Source organism: Centrocercus urophasianus, unplaced genomic scaffold (assembly GCF_019232065.1).
Source record: "Centrocercus urophasianus isolate 14NV4802_14NV808 unplaced genomic scaffold, USGS_Curo_1.0 seq_11, whole genome shotgun sequence".
Taxonomy (NCBI): domain Eukaryota; kingdom Metazoa; phylum Chordata; class Aves; order Galliformes; family Phasianidae; genus Centrocercus; species Centrocercus urophasianus.
This window is the reverse complement of record NW_024884253.1, coordinates 18,191,904-18,210,080: the sequence shown is the minus strand read 5'-3', so window position 1 is coordinate 18,210,080 and position 18,177 is coordinate 18,191,904. Positions and strand designations below refer to the sequence as shown.

The 18,177-nt window shown below is 41.2% G+C and overlaps 1 protein-coding gene across 38 annotated transcripts in view; it reads left to right on the top strand.

The window, feature by feature from the left end:
* Nucleotides 1-18,177, top strand: part of RIMS2 (regulating synaptic membrane exocytosis 2) — a 437,579-nt gene that overhangs the window by 404,730 nt on the left and 14,672 nt on the right. The window contains exon 1 of one of the 38 annotated variants that reach the window (XM_042839700.1): nucleotides 13,244-13,373. The exons of the other annotated variants lie outside the window; for them this stretch is intronic. Coding sequence (XP_042695634.1) covers nucleotides 13,244-13,373 — 130 coding nt within the window. Of the gene's footprint in view, nucleotides 1-13,243; nucleotides 13,374-18,177 lie in introns of those variants that run through there. 38 annotated transcript variants of the gene reach the window in all.

Here is an 18,177-nt window from a genome sequence, read left to right as displayed (position 1 = left end):
AGAATCTCATTAGCTGATCTTTTCAAACAGGATTGTTGCAAATAATTAGATGCTGTGGCTAACTCAGTCTCCATGACTCTTGTAGACGTACAGTGAAACAGGGCAGTTGTTACAAAGGGTCTAATGCCACTTAATGAGTGACTGGAAAAAGTATCAGTAAATACTACGTCTGTTCAAGCTTGGTGGATTCAAAAGTCCCAAAGGAAGGGACTAGCCTCAACAGCCTAAGAGACCCCTTCCAGCCACATGTTGCTGCCCAGAAGACTGTCTCTCCCTATCCTTGGTCAAAGTGCTAAGTCAAATTTTGGATTTACATTGCAGTAGCTGAACCTAAACTCAAGAAGGGAAAGTTTAGATCGGATTCTTTACAGAGAGAATGGTGAGGTGCTGGAAGAGGCTGCCCAGAGAGGTTGTGGATGCCCCGTCTCTGGAGGTGTTTAAGAGCAGGTTAGATGGGTCCCTGGGCAGCCTGGTCTAGCACTGGATCTGGAGGTCGGTAGCCCTGCCTATAGCGAGGGGGGTTGGAACTTGATGATTGGCTTGGAATCCCTTCCAACCCAAGCCATTCTATGATTCTATGCCCTGAAATAAATCGAGGCTAAATTTTCTGTGTAGAAATACTTGCATTTTAAATACTGTTAATCTGGTATTATTTGCATACCTCAACAAACAGTATTTCGTACTATGATTCTCAGCAAATTTATTTCCATTTTTTTGGAAATAAATGGTATCTCAATATAGCAATGCTTTTAAAAAAATAAACAAGTTGGTTTTTAAATTTCAAACATCCTATCTTTAATTTTTACTGAGAGTTTATTGGGATTAAAAAATACAGCTTTTTCCTCCTATGTTTTCTTTCTCTTCAAAATCATAAGAAAGAAGGAAAAGTTCACAGAATAAGTTAACAGATAGCATATTGTGACTCTGTGGGCTCTCAGTAAAAACTTGAACATTTGAAAGTGAAAGATCTTTCTCTAAAAATATTCTTATGGCTTTGCTGTTTGATAGATTAGGTACAACTGATATTTGGCAGTGGAGTAATTGCCAAAAAAGGAGGCCGTTTTCAAGGTAGTCATGACATAAAACACATAATTCTTAATAATTTGAAAGTGTCTCTTTAAATTGTGTGTTTGGAGGAAAAAAAACAAAAAACAAAAAACTATCAATGATAGAATGGCCTCTTAGAAAGCAAAAAACAGCCCTGAAGTGAAGGTCACTTACTGTATGTAACCCCAGATGCAGTTAACAAGGTTTAGGACAACAGTAAGAAAGCACAAGCCAACAAAAGAAAATAAAAGTCTGAAAGCTCAGAAGAACCTTTGATAAGTATTAATTTGAGACCTGCCAGCCTGTGAGGTGTTGAGCAGAGGTTCTGTGTGCCCTTTGGTTGCCCTGCAGCTGCTGTAGGGCAGGCCTTGCAGTGCAGCCACATGGCCACTGTCCAGGACTGTCACTCCTCCTGCAGGGTCCTGTTTTCTTAGGTCCTGCTAAGAAGGGACTCAGGGAACTGGGAAAAGCAACAGCTGCCTTACTTGACACTTTAGTCAGCTAACAACTGAGCCCTATTTCCTGTAACTTGAGCTTTGTGTGCTACCTGAGCATTCAGGAGCAGACAGGAATATAACCAAACCCTCCGTGGCCTATGTAATGGAATCATTTTAACAGGAACTGATATATTTCTCTGTTAACAGTTTCACCCAATCCAAAGAAATAAATTAAATCTCTCCGAAACTGAACAGTGGTTCAACAGGTCTCAAGAGACAACCCTCACAGCGTGATCTGCTGCTACTTCCACAGTCTGTCTTCTTTACTTCCTCTTCCTGTGTATCTTACAGATTCCATCACAGGCAGTATTTCATTTGCTGACTAAAGTTCCTTTCATGACAAATTTGTCATGCTTCAAATCTTTTATTTTCTATAAAAAAAGCCCATCTTTCATACTAAATTCAAAAGGAAAACTACTGCACCTTTTATTAGTCTTCCAGCTGGCCTCTTTGTTTACCTGCATATCTCAAAAATAGAATCACAGAATCATAGAATTGCTCAGGTTGGAAAAGACCTTAAAGATCATCAAGTCCAACCATGACCTAACCATACTACCCTAATTCTAACAACCCTCTGCTAACTCATGTCCCTGAGCACCACATCCAAATGGTTTTTAAACACATTCATGGTGACTAAACCACCTCCCTGGGGAGCCTATTCCAGTGCTTAACAACCCTTTCTGTAAAGAAGTTTTTCCTGCTATCCAGACTAAACTTATCCTGGCACAACTTGAGGCCATTTTCCCTCATCCTGTCACCTGTCACCAGTGAGAAGAGACCAACCCTGCTCTCACTGTAAGCACCTGTCAGGTATTGGAAGAGAGCAGTAAGATCTCCTCTCAGCTCCTCTTCCGCACACTAAACAGCCCCAGTCCTTTTTTTCCTAGAGTGTTGATTTTGCAAATGGCCATCCAGGAGTATTTATGTCGCTGCAAACTTTCATTGGTGTCACCGACACTCCACAGGCATTAGGGTTTGTGTCTACAAGTTCCTTTACATGACTTGAGCTAGTAATTTTAAAGTTGTCCTTCTGGTTCAGCCTCTGTCATATTCCTCTTGTAAGGGTAGGGAAGAGGTGACCAGATTTGTGTTTGAGATATACCAAGCACACCCCAGAACGTCAGAAAATGTTTTTTGTTGGTCTTCTACAGCCTCACTGGGGTAGCCCAAACAACATGAAAGGGAGGATTTTTCCCTCCTGGTTGAAATTTGGAAGTGATGCTCAGTGGTTTCTCCAACTCCCATATAAAAAAATTCCTTGCACAATTCACATCCAATTCCAGAGTAAGGTATTTCCTACTTAAACATTTGTATCTTTGATTCTTATCATTTGTTGCTGTGTGCCCAAGAAGCAGTTGATCTTATTTTGGCATTTATTTACTTATCATATTCATTTAACATTTCAGTTCTATCTGCTGTGTGCTGGCTTCCTCTGATGGATCTCATTCCTTGTTTGACAAAATGTTAGACACTGTTGTTCCTTAATTTTGTCATAAAATTTTACTTATCTTTAAAGATTTTCCTACCTAGGAAATCTGAAGATTCTGTTTTTCTTCATATGGTGTTCCATAGGGAAAATTATGCTCCTTCTTTGTAATATTCTCCATTAATTATAAATTAACTTCAGATTGGTATATTTGACTTATTTCTGTCCTACAAGATGCAACACAAAGCAAGTACAGAGCCTGAGTCAAAATTTGTAAACTAAGAGAGGCATAGGTATCTGAGTTTTGGCACCCACAGCTGATTGCTGCTTTCTCAGACCACTGTCCGAACACAGGTTTTTTCAGTGCTCCAAAACCAAACCAAAATATTTTCATCACTTTTTAAAGATCAGAAATTGTTCAGAAAATGCAAAAGTTTATTTCTCGTAAAGTCATCTGAAACGGAAGGTGTGATTTAATGTTTATCTGCCTCTTGTTTTAATGCCATAGTTAAGCTCTTATGTTGTTTTTCATTTTTTATTTTTCCCAAGCAGGAAATCATAGTTATTAGGAAAAGAATATAACAAAACTGAGCAGAAAGTAAGTGCCATTATTCTGCCTTGTACATCTCTGATGCTACTCAGCTTCAGAAAGGGCACAGAGCCAGAGCAAGTATGGGGAAATGCAACAAGGGTGATGAAAAACATAGATGGAATTTTTTAGCTAAGAAAAAAAATGACTGAAGGAAATGATTGATGGCTACAGGTGACTACAAAATTATTTATTCAGTTTTCGTAATACAAGTGACAGAGAACTGCATGCAAATGCCAGGGGAAAAAAAAAAAAAAAAAAAGCCAAGAAAAGAAAGTTTTCCTTGCAGCACAAAGTTAAACTGCAGGACCTGTTCTGTGGATTATTGTATGAGCCAAATATATGCATGCTCAAAGAGAGAAAAGGCAAAATGAGGCTTGGATCTAGCCATGGCAAGAAGTACAAAAGCCTTTAACTGAGAAAGGAAAGGTTGATGAAATAGAGGGGTTTCTTACTATAAATATTTTTTTGTTTTCTTGCTCTTTTATTTCTCTCTCACATGCAGTTCTCAGGCATTGGTATTAGCCATGCTGATAGACAGGATATTGAATAATTGGGCCTTTGGTTTGTCTTGTTATGGCTATTTTCATTCTCTGGGTTGTCTGTATTTGTCTCTGGTTCCCTGTTTGGTCTGGCACATAAAAACAGGAGGCTGATGGCCATTGGCCCTTGTGGATGTCAAAAATCTGAAGTTTATGTGTGGTTTATTCAGAACAGCATTCAATACTGTGGAGGAGCATCTCTCTTTTCCTTCCTCTGACAGGTTATCCATAAGTTTATTTGGCTTTTTGCAATAGTGTGAGTAACTCATGTTAATGCTGTTTTTCATTATTCGATTTTAACAGCTTAACACTGTATTAAGATACTTCTCTTTAGTTCTATTTAAGAATAATTACCTCTCTCCTAAGAACAACATTCTAGCCATATTGTTAGCTTAATTATAAAAGATGTTATAAAAGAAAAAACGCATAATTCAGCTGATTTCTGTGTTTATCTTATAGACTTCTATGAAACCCCAAATGTAAAGTTAACATAGAGGAGGTCAGGGAGTGTCCCTCTATTACACAGGTGTAAGCAAAGCCAAGACACGGCCTCGTGACTTTAACAGACACCAGCACCAGCAGTTATCTGTGCAGTATATGTGCTTTCTGTCACATATTACACTGCAGAGCAGAATAAGATTTAAATGCCAGTTTAAAACATAATTTCATGTCACATTTGTGTTTAGAGAGCACTTTTCCCTCTTCATGCCTGCAGGACTGAAGCCACATATATACTAAGTGACCCTGAATCCAAAGATAATCCCCAAACTGACCACAAATATTAAAATTATTAAACATGGAGTGACTGACTTAGAATAGTGTGTAGAGAAAAATAGGAGATGTTTATTCACCAAACTATATGAAAAAATTACCTTAAGGCCCACAATTGTAAAATTAAGAAAAGAGTAAGCTATCTTTGACGCACTACATAACAGTCAGATGTAGAAAAGCTGTATTCAAATAACTCATTTGCATTAGTGGGTTGCTTCTATTCTAACTGAATTTTGTAGAGCTTTCTAAACAAGAATGCTGGTGCAGAATTCTGATGGAAATCTGACATTTGTTAAATCCACAAAAGATTATTTTAGAAAGTAACAATAACCAGTATTCATACAGAAAAAAAAAAAAAAAGGAATTTTAATTAACAAAATGTGTATCTATTTTATTTTGTTTCTGAAACAAAAGGAATGGGGCAGAGGGGGGAGAAATAATCAAAGAATTATTGGCTTGACTTACTGGGTTCTGAGAAGCCAGAGTTCCTGACAGATCTCTAAGTAGGAGGGAGAGTTTCTCATCTCTGTAAAACAGCTTACATACTACTTAGCTGAAGTTTATGGGAACATAGTTTAATGATTTTATTTTTTTAATAAACACTGGTTTCATTGATTCTTTTTAACATACAGTTTATATGTAAGATTATTTTGTTACTGTTGAAATATGTTAAACAGATGGGCTGTTGTCTTGATTGCTTTTTTCACTCCATCTACTCCTATACTTTCTGTGACATAAAACTGTTAGTATGGTAGAGATGCAAATGTGTGCAGATAATCGTGAAATAACATTTCTTATGCATGTCTGTGTGCATGTATTTATATATTCATGTACATACACATGTACGTTCACAGAGACAGACACATATGCATATAGGAGCAATTCCAGCGTGGTGGGCAGTAGCCTGGGCTGGGTACAGAAGGCAAGCTGCCTGTTGGATGTCTGCGAATTGGCCCATGGCTTCAGAGTGGGGAAGCCATGGACCTCGGAAGTTTTCTTAGGTTATATGTACATGTGAGAAGGTAGAGTGTGTTAGTTATTTCTGGGAAGGCTGCAGTGATGTTTTTGACAGAACTAACTGTGGAGTAGGAGAGCTCCGCATGCAGGGTGGTTTGGCAAGGCAGGAGCATGCTGCCAATGCCTGCATCTGGCCAGACCATACACGTACCACTAGCCACACACACACCCAAGAAGTGGTGGGGGTTTGACACAGGATGATCTGCAAAGTGTGAAAGGTTTATGAGAGTTTCAGGTTACTCACAGCAATTAAAACTTTACGTACAGTCTTTTGAATCATATTTGAACTCATATTTGAACTCAATACAATGTAACGTGGCTGATTTGCAGCTTTCAGACAGCTTACTTCTAAGTTATCTGTAACAGAGTGAATAATAATATAATATAATAATAATAATAATAATATATTATAATATAATAAGTTGTTTGGCAAGTAAACATTGTATTTTGTACCTGCAGTCAAATTTATGCCTGGTGGTTTGACATATCCAGTAGTGTCATATCTTAAAGAAATAAGTTTCCCCTGATCAGCCTTAAAGCACATGGGCTTGCTCACTGGCATTCAGTGCAGCTGGCACCAAATTATGCAAAGCCATACTGTGCAACTCTCTCACCATCCAGAACACTATTTTGGAAGTGATTTCTGTCCACTGTAACTACTGAACCAGGGCTTTATGGGAGGAGCACGAGTAGTTCAGGCTGATTGATACCTTGTGAGAGACTTCTTACAGTGTAGCAGTAAGTGATCAAGAGCAGTGCCTCACATTGTGCCTCAGTACAGCACTTACTCACGCAGATCTAGCTGTAGATTACCAGAACAAAAACAAGTGAAAGAGAAAAAAAGTGTTTTTCATCAGCAATGGGATTTGGGGATTCATGTGACTATATGATCATGGCTGAAGAGACACTGCTGTGACTCAAACACCATGGAAATGAGAGCAGTGTAATGACAAGAGCACACGTTCCCCAGCAGAAAAGACAAACAGTGTGAAGTATTATAAAATAAAGCTAAAATTTGAGATTTTGTCAGTTAAACATGACATCAGGAGATAAAAAATATATATTTATCTTGCTCTTTTAGATCTAAATCTAGAGCCATTTTCATTGTTCTTGCTGGATGGTGCACAAAACTGGCTCAGCCTCCAGCACTGTCTGTGGATTCCAAGTAAGGTGTTTCCTTAGCGAATTGAACACCAGGAGACGTGCAGGCGTTTGGAAGGAGGATGCTTTGCAGGTGGATGTGGTGTGTCCCTGCAGGGCTTTACGCAGCACAGCTGTGTCTGTTCTGCACTGCAGTAATGCAGAGGGATGTGGGGTAGGATGTTTCCAACAGGTTTTCGCTGCAGTGTCAAGAAAAACAGGTAACATATAGGCATAGAACTTTGCAAAATAATCCCTGCTTAATGTACATTAACCTTTTATAGGTTCTACCAAAATTAGTTACTGACTTTGCAAGATAAATGTTCCCTTCCACTGCTGACATTCAGACTCACCAAAGCTTTTGTCACTCAATGGTAATGTAATAGTCTCATGGCAGACATCTGACCAGACCTGCATTTTAGCAGCAGTCTCAGCTCTAGATGTTGCAGAGACAGGGGTCAGTGGGTGGCAGATATGTACCTTGCTTTCCCCCATTTTCTTTTTTCACTTTCACCTATCAATGGCAAAACACATTTAATCTCAGTAATTTTATTTTGTCCTGGAAAAACAAAAGCTCAGAATAACAGGGTGCTTTTCCACAGTATCTCTTGTTAGGTAACACCAGCAGATTGCTGCATCAACACAGTGCATTCATTACCTCTGCACATTCATTGTTGCAGTACACTGTGCTCCCAAACTGTTCAAGCACAGCTTTTCCGCACTGCTCTGGTCACTTAGCTGCTAAAGGCTGAATTACAGACAGAAACAAATCATGTTTCGTGAAGTTCCAGTTTCAGAAACAAATTAGATTGACCTCATGTAGGACATTTTGAGAACCTTCTATGGAGTACACAGGCAGTGGAAATAATATTTGAGAATATATGTGAATACCTGCAGCTTGTTTCTAAGCTGGTGGGTTTCATTATAAAGAGGGTTATTCTGTGCAGATTTTCTGTCTCAGAGAAAAAAAAGGTGGATTGACATCTAAGTAAAGAGCAGATAGCCTCTATGCATGCTTTATCAGGATTTTTTAACAGCTTAATATTGTTTTCTGTGGGGTTCTTACTCAAAAAAATCGGAAAACACACTTTTAAAAAAACCAACCTTAAAAGAGCATGTACATTTTTATTTCCACACTCTATTTCTCACCCTGATGAAGTATCATAAAGTGTTTTCCTGAGTACTCAAACACCTTGTGGTTTGTAGGTTACCCTGTGATCAGGAAGGTGTGAAATTACTTTAATCAAAATAGAAATACTTAGCTGTGTAAAGGCTTTCTGCTCCACTGCTGACCTCCCAGCTACCTGTGAGCTTGCTGTGCTGCATTACTGCATGCTGGGCCATTAGCAGCTCCCTTTGTAATTTAGAAAAAGTCTGATTTATTTTGTTTTGGGGGTCCTATGGTAAATATCAGAGGGGAAACCTAAATGTGTTATTTAAATAAGCACAATCAGCTTTCAAGCATAACTAATATTAGCATTAAAGCAAGAGAGATAGTTAGTTTAGTTAGTTTAGTTTTCTTGATTTCATTTATGCTCGTTAAGGCACAGTACAGAATGCAAACTGCAGGACAAGCAATCCTACTTCATTGTTTAAGAAATTAAAACTGATATCTCCATGAAAGCATCCTGTTTCTAGGGGGAAAAAAAAATGTTACTACTTCTCCTTCCACACCTTGCTAAAACTACTAGATTTTTTTTCTCAGAAATTGAAATCTGTGTTTTGGAAGAGACGTGAAAGCTGTTTCCTTTAGCTCTTCACATCTGTATGTGGTCTGAAAACATGCAAGACTTTTAAATGATCCTTTCTAGGGCTGAATTACTTACAGATAGACTTCTAGCACTGTGGAAGTCTGCTGTTCAGGCAGAGGGAACGGTAGGAGCACTTTTCTGGCACTGGGTACCAGCAAATGAGGCCAGAAGTGGGTACGCAAAACAAGCAGCACTAATAGAAGACTCTTTTGCTGATACAACCACACTTGCAGTAACAACTAGGGAATTCTCTCAGAACAGCTGTGTCAGTCAGCAAAGCTATTTTGGTAGAAATCTGTACTGTGGACCTAGCTTGATATTTAGGGTGGAGTTGACCTTCCAGTAGCAAATGCCAGAAGAAGCAGAATGGAAAAATTTTCTGTTACCACTTCAGCAGAGGGAAAAATGTGGCTGCTTGATATGGAGCACTGAGAAAATGCAAAATGTATTGACTTTTTAAAAATGCAATTTAGAAAACTAGTATTCTGATTGCTGAGGATATGATGTAAAAGTGGTCACGCTATCATGAAATGTCGAGTAGAATAGGAGATCACCGGTGGTGCAGGACTCGGCCCATGGACTGGGAACTGAGGCCTGGGAATACACAGGGATTAGAATGGCTTTCATGATGGTGTTAGTTACGATCAAGAAAACGCTAAGGCAAAACCAGCAATTTCTTGTATTTTGGGAAGCGGTAAAAACAGCCATTATCTTGTCAAGGACCAGTAGCTTTCTAGGGCCTGCCTTGTTCTTGTGCATGGCTGGACCTGCCACATTCCCCTCTGTGGGCATGAGGATGTCTGTACAGTTCTCACTTTGATAAAAGTACAGTGAGAAACAGCTTGTTAGTACATATGATAACACTGTTATACTCTGACCAGGCAGCGCTTATAATGATCTTGAAGTGTTGCTTAATGATCTTGAAGTATTGCTTAAATAAAAAATCTGGAGAATTGCGAATCCTCCAAGTTGATACCAAGGGTAAGATAATTCAACTAACTCTTTTTTGGAGCCCAGTGATGATATATATCAGTTTTGCCTTTCTGAAATGCATTGAATGCTCCATGAAGGCTGGAGGATGTGAAGACAGACCAAAACTCACTTACATAAAACTTGGCCCGGATTGCATCTCACAGGGACGTGTGGGGGCTGTCCCTTACGTTTTAAGTGGAAGCTGCTCACCCTTCTTTTAGATGACATATTACACAACAAGTTTTTGCAATTGTTGATGTCTTTGGAAAGGGATTAAAGCTTTTACATTATAAATGTAATATCTTACACCTAATAGCTGATGGGCACAGTGCAAGTTAAAGATAATTAAGATGTACAGAAGGGTAGGCAGCTGCACTGTCTTTTTTGAAGACTACTATGATTAAAGCAAACAAGTCAGCAGTCAGTGATTGAGATGGTGATGAAGAAAGGGGCAAAAACTCATTCCCAGTCCCATTCCCAGAACACCTTCTTAACTGCAGGTTTAAGGCGGTGGTAAGAAACTTTTGGTCATTTTCCCATAGTGTCAGAACCAGAGAATTCTCTTAAAAATGTGCACAGGACTTTAGGGATCCCGTTATGACAACGTATGTATTCTTTTTTGTTGCATTTGGGAGCCAGAGTAGGCAATAATAAAAGATCTTCCACACAAATAATGTTGTATTCCTCACATCCAGAAAATTATAACATCTGGGATCAGTATATAGAGCTAGCAATGGGGGGGGGGGAACACAACTTTTTTTTTTTTGAGCAAAAAAGTACTTTCTGAAGGAACTGAAGGAATTGTCAAATCATTGTTCTTCCTAAGTGTCTCCATTTAAAGTCTAATAATTTGTGTTTAGTTGGAGCACATTTGCTGAATACACCCAGTCACAATAGTCTAACTATTGGAAAAGGTGGAGAATATTTTGTTTCCATTATTATTTTTCTGGATTGGCTGTCTGTTTTTAGACCAGGCCCTGAAGATCTAGAGCCACAAATTCATGTTATGTGATTTTTTTTTTTTTTTTTTTTTTGAGATTTTCAGGGAATACAACTACTAAGCAATTGCTTTCCTGGTTCTGTAGATTAGAAACCAAAATGTTTGATGGTATGTCAAAGCCTACAAATAGAATTGCCTCAGGATAATACGTACATTTATAGCAGATGCTTGACCTTGTTCTGCTTGACCTGGATTCATGCAATGTACTGTTCTTTCAACAAATTATCGGAAATTTTTAAAAATGCCTGGAAATCTCATGCTTTATCATGATATCTAGCACTGAAATTGCTAGAGTTTGGATGCAGTTCCTTTAACGGGGCTCTTATTTATTTATAACTGGTGACAGAAAACAGTAAGTAGAAGTTAAAATGATTCTGGAGCATTTAAAGTGATTGTCTTGGTAGAAAATGATTTATATGTTATAACATTATATAAATATATATAAAATATTATACATTTTATTACACATGGCAAGGGGTCATGGGGTCTCCCAGTTCTATGCATGGCCTTGAGGCCACATCTGAATTCCCACTGAGACCACTCACTGTCAATGGAGCAGCCTGGAAGCAGTGTGCATCCCTTCCTCAAATGAAGTCAAGAATGGTTGTTCAGATGTATCAAACCACAAGAACTGACTTTTCTGCCATGTCTGACAGGGATGAAGTTGTCTGCTGTTGTTTTTATAGATAGAAAACTTTACAGTCAAGACTTTAAAAATATCTTTATTAATTACTTCTATGTGTGTTATTATTTTTGCCAATTATGTGGTAACTATATATTAGAGATTACTGTTATTATCATCATAATCATTATTGAATTTAGAGATGTTTGCTTCACAGTATTTTAGTGGTATTAAGTTGGTATTTTATACCAACTTATGTAGGGTCATCAATTAAGAGTTCCATTCAGAATACACCTGAGTGAAACATCTAGCCCAGGCAGTTTGCCCTGGCCAACATTTGGAGAGGAAGAGAGGATTCATCTTGTCCCCAAATAAGTGCTTGAAACACTTTGTGTTAGGAATACTTGATTCCAGTTTTCTTGACATGAAAATACTGTGTGTGTTGTAAAAGTAGCTGTTACTGCAGTTCACAAAAAACTCATTTTTCTCCTGTAGATTGAGTGGTCGTGAGTTCTATTACTGAATGCTGAGCTTCTGATCAGTTTTTGTTCCCTAGCAAAGCACGGGGAACAGTCTGGGGATTGTCCATGCTCTTTTGTTATTATCCAGGCACAAGTGGTGTTCTTCAAGCATGATTCAGTGAAGTATTCTGCAGGTGTGACTGTATTTATATTATTTGTGAAGAGTTCCAGTTGGCATCAAATTGTGCAGTTTGTTAGATCAAACTGAATATCCTTTACTGTTACATGGGGGGAGTTAAAGTTTGTTTGTTTGTTTGTGTGTTTTAAATAAGAAAACTCTGGGGGAAAAAAAAATATGTTTACTACCACTAGTAACATCAGTAACAAAACAGCCATGTGCAGGGTTTGGTCCTGCTTTTGCTCTGTCATGAACTAGAGGGAGGAAGAAGTTATTGATGCTGCCGAAGACTGGAGCTGTTTTTAATGATACCCAGTGCTTTAGTTTCTTACTGCTTTGTAGCTATGAGCAAATTCTGTGAATTCAGAAAATATATCCCTGTATCAGTAAAGAAATTTTAGAAGTGGAGGAGCAGTGGGACCTGGCTGTGGCTCACAGAGCTGATGGCCACGGGCTGCTGGGCCATTTGCTGGATAGGAGGCAATGGGCATAGGGCTCCCTCTGAGCACCAGGCAGCACTGCTGTGCAGTGCCGGAGCACCGGCACAGGTTGCCCCGGAGGCTGTGGGGTCTCCTCCTTGGGGATGCTCAGAAGCCGCCTGGCCACAGGTGCGGCTGGAGCAGGGGTGGGCCAGAGGAGCACAGACTCAGGCGGACGCAGGGATGGCCAGCCTCAGCCTTTTTGTGACTGATCCCGTCCCAGCTCACAGAGCCTGCGGCGGAGCAGGCCACCTGCTGCAGGTATGCCAGCGCCCAGCGATGCACGCCCAGGGGCTCCGGGTCCTCCCACAGCCGCTCTCCCCCCGCTGCCAGCGGCCCCTTCGGCGCTCGTCCGGCCCCCGCCGCTCTCTCCCTCCCTCCCCTCTCCTGCTCGACACAGCTAGGGCTGGAGTCGGGGCCGGGGTTGGGGTTGGGGTTGGGGCTGGGGCGGGGAGAAACAAAGTTTGCGGGCGGTGCCTGCGGGACGCCGCTTCTCTGTCTCCCGCCCGCCGGGCACCGCGCTCCGCCGTTGCCCGAGGCGCGCCGGGCGCTGCTCCCGCCGGCCCGCCCCCGCCTCCTCACGCCGAACGGCGGCCCCGCTGCCCGACAGCCGCGGAGGCGGCGGGGCAGAGCGGAGCTCCGCGGCGCTCAGCCCGCCCAGCGCTCCCAGGCGCGGCCCCGCCGCCCCCCGCCCGCCGCCAAGACGCCGCGCTTCTTGTACCGCGCCAAGGGCGGGTGCCGCTCGGCCAAGATGGGCCGGCAGACGGCGGCCGGCGGGCGCAGCATGCAGCGGTCGCAGAGCCGGAGCAGCCTCTCCGCCTCCTTCGAGGCGCTGGCGGTGTACTTCCCTTGCATGAACTCGCTGGAGGAGGAGGACAGAGGTGAGGGGAGCTCCGGGGCGCGCGGGGCCGGTGGGCTCCGGACGGTGACCGTGCCGGCGGATGGAGAGGGGAAAAGGAGCGCGGGGGTGCCGAGCATCACCTTGGGCATGAAGTTAATGACCAGGCGCTGGTTACATAGAAAGGGGGAAGAGGGCTTGTGTCTTTTGCGTTTTCTTCGTGGTGAAAAGAAACGACGCTATCCTCAACGGGCAGATCTCTGGGACTATGTGGGCTCGTTCGGGCGTCCCCTGTCAAAGTACACTGGCCGTGTAACCGCTCCTTGGAGGTGGCAGCACAGCGTGCAGCTCACACGAGTCCTCTCTCCGTAAAGCCAAGTCCTTCATTGGAGCGCTGCTCCCGTCCCGGGGGTTTGCTGTGGGACCAGGACTTTACAGAACAAGGAAGAGAAACGGGATTCTGCGTGTAATCGGGGGCGAGTCCGAGCTATTCAGAAACCTGTAGGGTTACAGTTACCATTGGGAACGTTGTAACAGAGTTGTGTCTGTGTTGAGGTGTAACACCAGACTCTCCCTGGGACACAACTTGCCTTTTTGTAAAGAAAACCACGTGGTGGGTCAGGTAGCTACATGTAGAAGCAAGAGTCTTCCTAGTGTTTGTCAGCAATAATTCAAGATTTTTTAATTCCGTTAAGAATAATTGCATACATTGCACCTTGCTTAGGTTGTTGGTTTTTTGTTTTTGTTTTTGTTTTTTAAGATACCTGTATTTGTGTGATACTACTAGGCACCCATCAGCTATGGGTGTATAACTGTATTCCAGACACCCTCACAGCATTGTGTCACCTTCCACATTTGTGGCCAAGCAGTGGCAAAGCTTTGTGCCCACACTTCACCTGTCTCCACTGATCTTTCCATCGCAGCAGCCCTCACAGTCTCATCCCAGAGTACCTCTCCTTCTTGATGCAGATGCTGAAGTCGGTCACTTGCCTGTCCCTGAGCTCCTGCTCAGGACACATCAGGTTGGCTCCTTCTGTAGAAACAGGGAGCTGCTCCCTGGGGCAAAACGTCCTTCTGTGCTTTGCCTATTCCCTGCTGTAAACAGGGAAGCAGACTGCAAAAAAATTGTCAGTAGGCTGCAGGAAAGGATTCAGAGGGCATTTTGCTTGATCTTCTGACTTGCTAATAAACTCTGCAGCTTAAAACACACATATTTAAAGGACTGATAGTATCATAAATGGTACTAAACATACTTAGGTGTTCTTTCAAGATTATTCTTCTGTCCATTCTAGAATTGTTGTCTTTTCAGTCCCGATTGTACAATAATTGCATCAGTCCTGTGCACACTCACAGTATCGATTTATTTTGTTCTGGCCTGTTTTCTTTACTTTTCTAGAAAAAACTTTATTGCTCAGTTGAGATTTTTGTATGTCTTAAACTGTTCACTGGTCTGAAGAAATTTGAACTTAATCAGTAGGGAATATCTGATAATTTAATGATAATTCAACTGCAATTCTTTTTAAGTTAGTGCTGGCTAGTTCATTAAGCAAGTGACAAGAGTTTACATACTGACTTTTTTACATGTTATGTTGATCTATGTTATATGATCCTTTACGGCTGTTGGGTACACTTCAAAAAGGAATTTGTTTAATGCAGATGAAAACTAGAGACACAAGTACTGTGTTATTCCTATGCAGCTGAATTTCTTCAGACATCCAGGTAACAGAGGCATGGCAGGCACAGCAGCTGAGCTTCTTTCCCTAGTGCCCTCTGGGACTATCAAGAAAAAAATGCCATGGGATTGATTTATTGCAAATCACCCCTGCCTTCAAGTTGGATTTTTTTGTCTTTGGAGTGCTTTTATGCAATTATATGTCTGTACCTCTGCTGTCCATTAATTGGAGTGGTATGTGCACTCACATGTTCACGCACTTCTCTTTTACAGTTTGATCTGTAAAAGCAAAGTGTTAAACCCACTTTATAAGTTACACAGCCTCAAGAAGTAGTTATTTCTGTGAATGACCTTCAAGAAGTAGTTATTTCCATGTATGATGGATAGGTTAAAAAAGGACAACCTGCAATGGGAGTGCTTTTACACTTCCTATTCGATCACGCTTTTAATACAAATAGAGAATCATATCTTTTGGGGCACTTATTTGTGGTACTCCCTTAAAGACTACTGTTCATTGACTGCTGAAATGAACACACTGGCCCATTGGGTATGGAAGGAAATGCGTAATTTCAAATTTGGAAGTCACTGAAACTTAATAGAGGTATTAATAGGAAGAAATTCAGAAGCCATTTTTAGAACACCATGAACAAGAAGGTACATTCGAGTGTCAGTTGATTAAAGAAGCCTTGGCATCCCAGCTGCACTGTGCTGAAGAAGCTGTGGCAAGACTGCAGTTCTCCAGCCCTGAGATGGGCACCAGCTTGCCATGAGTCAGCCAGACTTACAGTCCAGGGAGCCTTAACTCCAGGGAGCATTTCCAACCTGATGATCAGTTACATGAGTCCTTCAAATTTGTCCCTGTGTTTTTTATTTCTAAATGAGTTTATTATTCTTACCTGTGTTTAGCAAACACAGGTAAAATCTTCATCGTTGATTTACTTCTGCCTGTGCACACCCAGAATTATCACTTCATATGGTACCAGAGCAAATTAAATCTTCTACCAAAGTGTCGAGGTGTACACAGCATGTCACTTGCATACTTTGGTAGCTTCATTTATGATAAAGGGCACAGCCTGTATTGCAGAATGAGAATTGGCATCCAGTGGTGCTTGGAAAGGATTTACATATGAGACATGGTGAAGAGAGGTGTTGGGTACAGAGGGCAAATTCCAAAACAGCTCTTGAAGCATCTTAAGCCTCATATTTGGTCTCTCAATCCCTGCTCTGTTGAGATTAAAGAAAATGTTGTCAGTAAATAACTTGGGAGTTTCTACTGTACGTGTTTGTGACATCCTTTTAGATGTCCATGTAGATGTAGTACCAAGTTTTATGCACATAACAAGTTAGAAAGCAGTGGATTTGAGTTTACCAAACTTTCCTATGCTTGATTGGATAATGTGCTTGAGCAAGTGAATTCTTTTGGGTAAGAAGGACAGGTATTCTATACAGAGAAACAAAAGCAGAGGCTCTGTTTGCGTGTGGTCAGTAGAAAGCCTGTGTCTGTTTTTATGAGTGGGACTGCTAACTTGGTACTTCCTCACATTACACCATGTCTATTGTTTGCTGTAATAAATTTGTGCCGCAGTTTCCTTTTCGTACTCTATTTACATTCACTTCTGCCTGGCATTTACTCTGGGGTGGTGGAATATGCTGTTAAATGGCAGGTTGTCAGGAGTGCAGCTATGGAACTGCTGCTCATGGCAAGACCTGTGTGTAGAAATACACCCTCCAAGAGGGAGTATATTTCAATTTCATATTTTTGCCAAAACACTGAGTTTTTGAATGGTATTGGAGCTGTGAGATTCAAGGGGAAAGTCAAATGTTTTGCAGGTGTTGAAGACAATTCAAGAGATAATTTACAATAATTTAAGACACAAATTAATTCAGAAAAAAAACTGGAAAGAATCTTGGTATCCCAATATGTTAGAAAAACAAAAGGCAATTGAGAAAAAAAGCCACAGAATGTTCTTCAGCCCAAGACAATCATGCCAAAAATAGCAAGAATGAGTTGTGTTAGCTGAGAAGATACATTACAGTTCTGCATAATGATGTCTACTATAAGAGATAACATGTTGCTAGAGGGGTTCAGTGGGAACTGAAACACATTATATGCTGTTGTTTCCAGCCGACAACTATCTGGAAAACTTGCTAGAATTCAACTTGCTTGAACTGTTTAATCCCACGTAGATGCAAGCAGGAATATTGCCATTGATGCTAGTTAGTGAATGATCAAGACTGCTTTAAATGTACACTTAACTGTGTGGTTGAGCGCTGTTATTGGTTTCAGTGGCATTACTCACAGATTAATCATCTGCTCACTTGTAGAGCTGGAATAAAGCTGTACAGTTCCTGGATTCTGTTCTGTGGTTAGGCCACACTGTCCCTCCGGAGGTCCCAGTAGACAATAACAAGCAGACAATAATTTAACCAGAAATAGAAAATGGGGGAAGTAGTAACAATAAATTCATTAACGTGGTAATTATTAAAGTGAAGAGAATCCTGCACATGAAGTAGTTATGCTTTAAAATTATCCTCTTAAAAGGAATAAAGTAGTAGCAAGAATATCAGGCAGTGACGAAAATGAGAATAACTGCATCTTCTTGGGGGAATTGGCCTACTTTTTGGCCTTGCTGGTAAAGATGACCTTGTTTGTGTGCAGTGTGCATAGGCAGATTGAAAGTGGAAAATGAAGGAAAGGTGCACAGCCTTACAGAGGGGCTGTAAAAGGCAGAGCTTTAAGGACCGTAGGCTTGATTGGTGCTAACAGACCAGAGACTGTTTACTGCCTGTCTCCTGGCTCATTTGGAGGATAAATCTGTATGACATCAAAGTTTATGTCCAGTAGTTTTTTCATGCTTGCTGCTCGAGCACTGCACCAGGTCTGCCTCTCCATCCATGCTGTGGGACTGGGGTCTCCCATCCGTCCCACTCTTCTGCCTGACTCCAGGGCAGAGGCAGCACAGAAGTCATTTCCAGCAATTTGTTAGCCTTTTTTCAGTCCAGGTGGTTTTACCAGGTACTGTTTTGGTGAATGATGTAAATACTGAGGTGGATAAGACCTTTTAAATAAGAAGCATAGAAATAGCTATACTGTTGTGAGCAAAGTAAAGAAAGTGTCTGGAAAAAAGACACGTGGAATCTGGGAACTGGCTGGAAAAACTACAGAGAAAAGTGG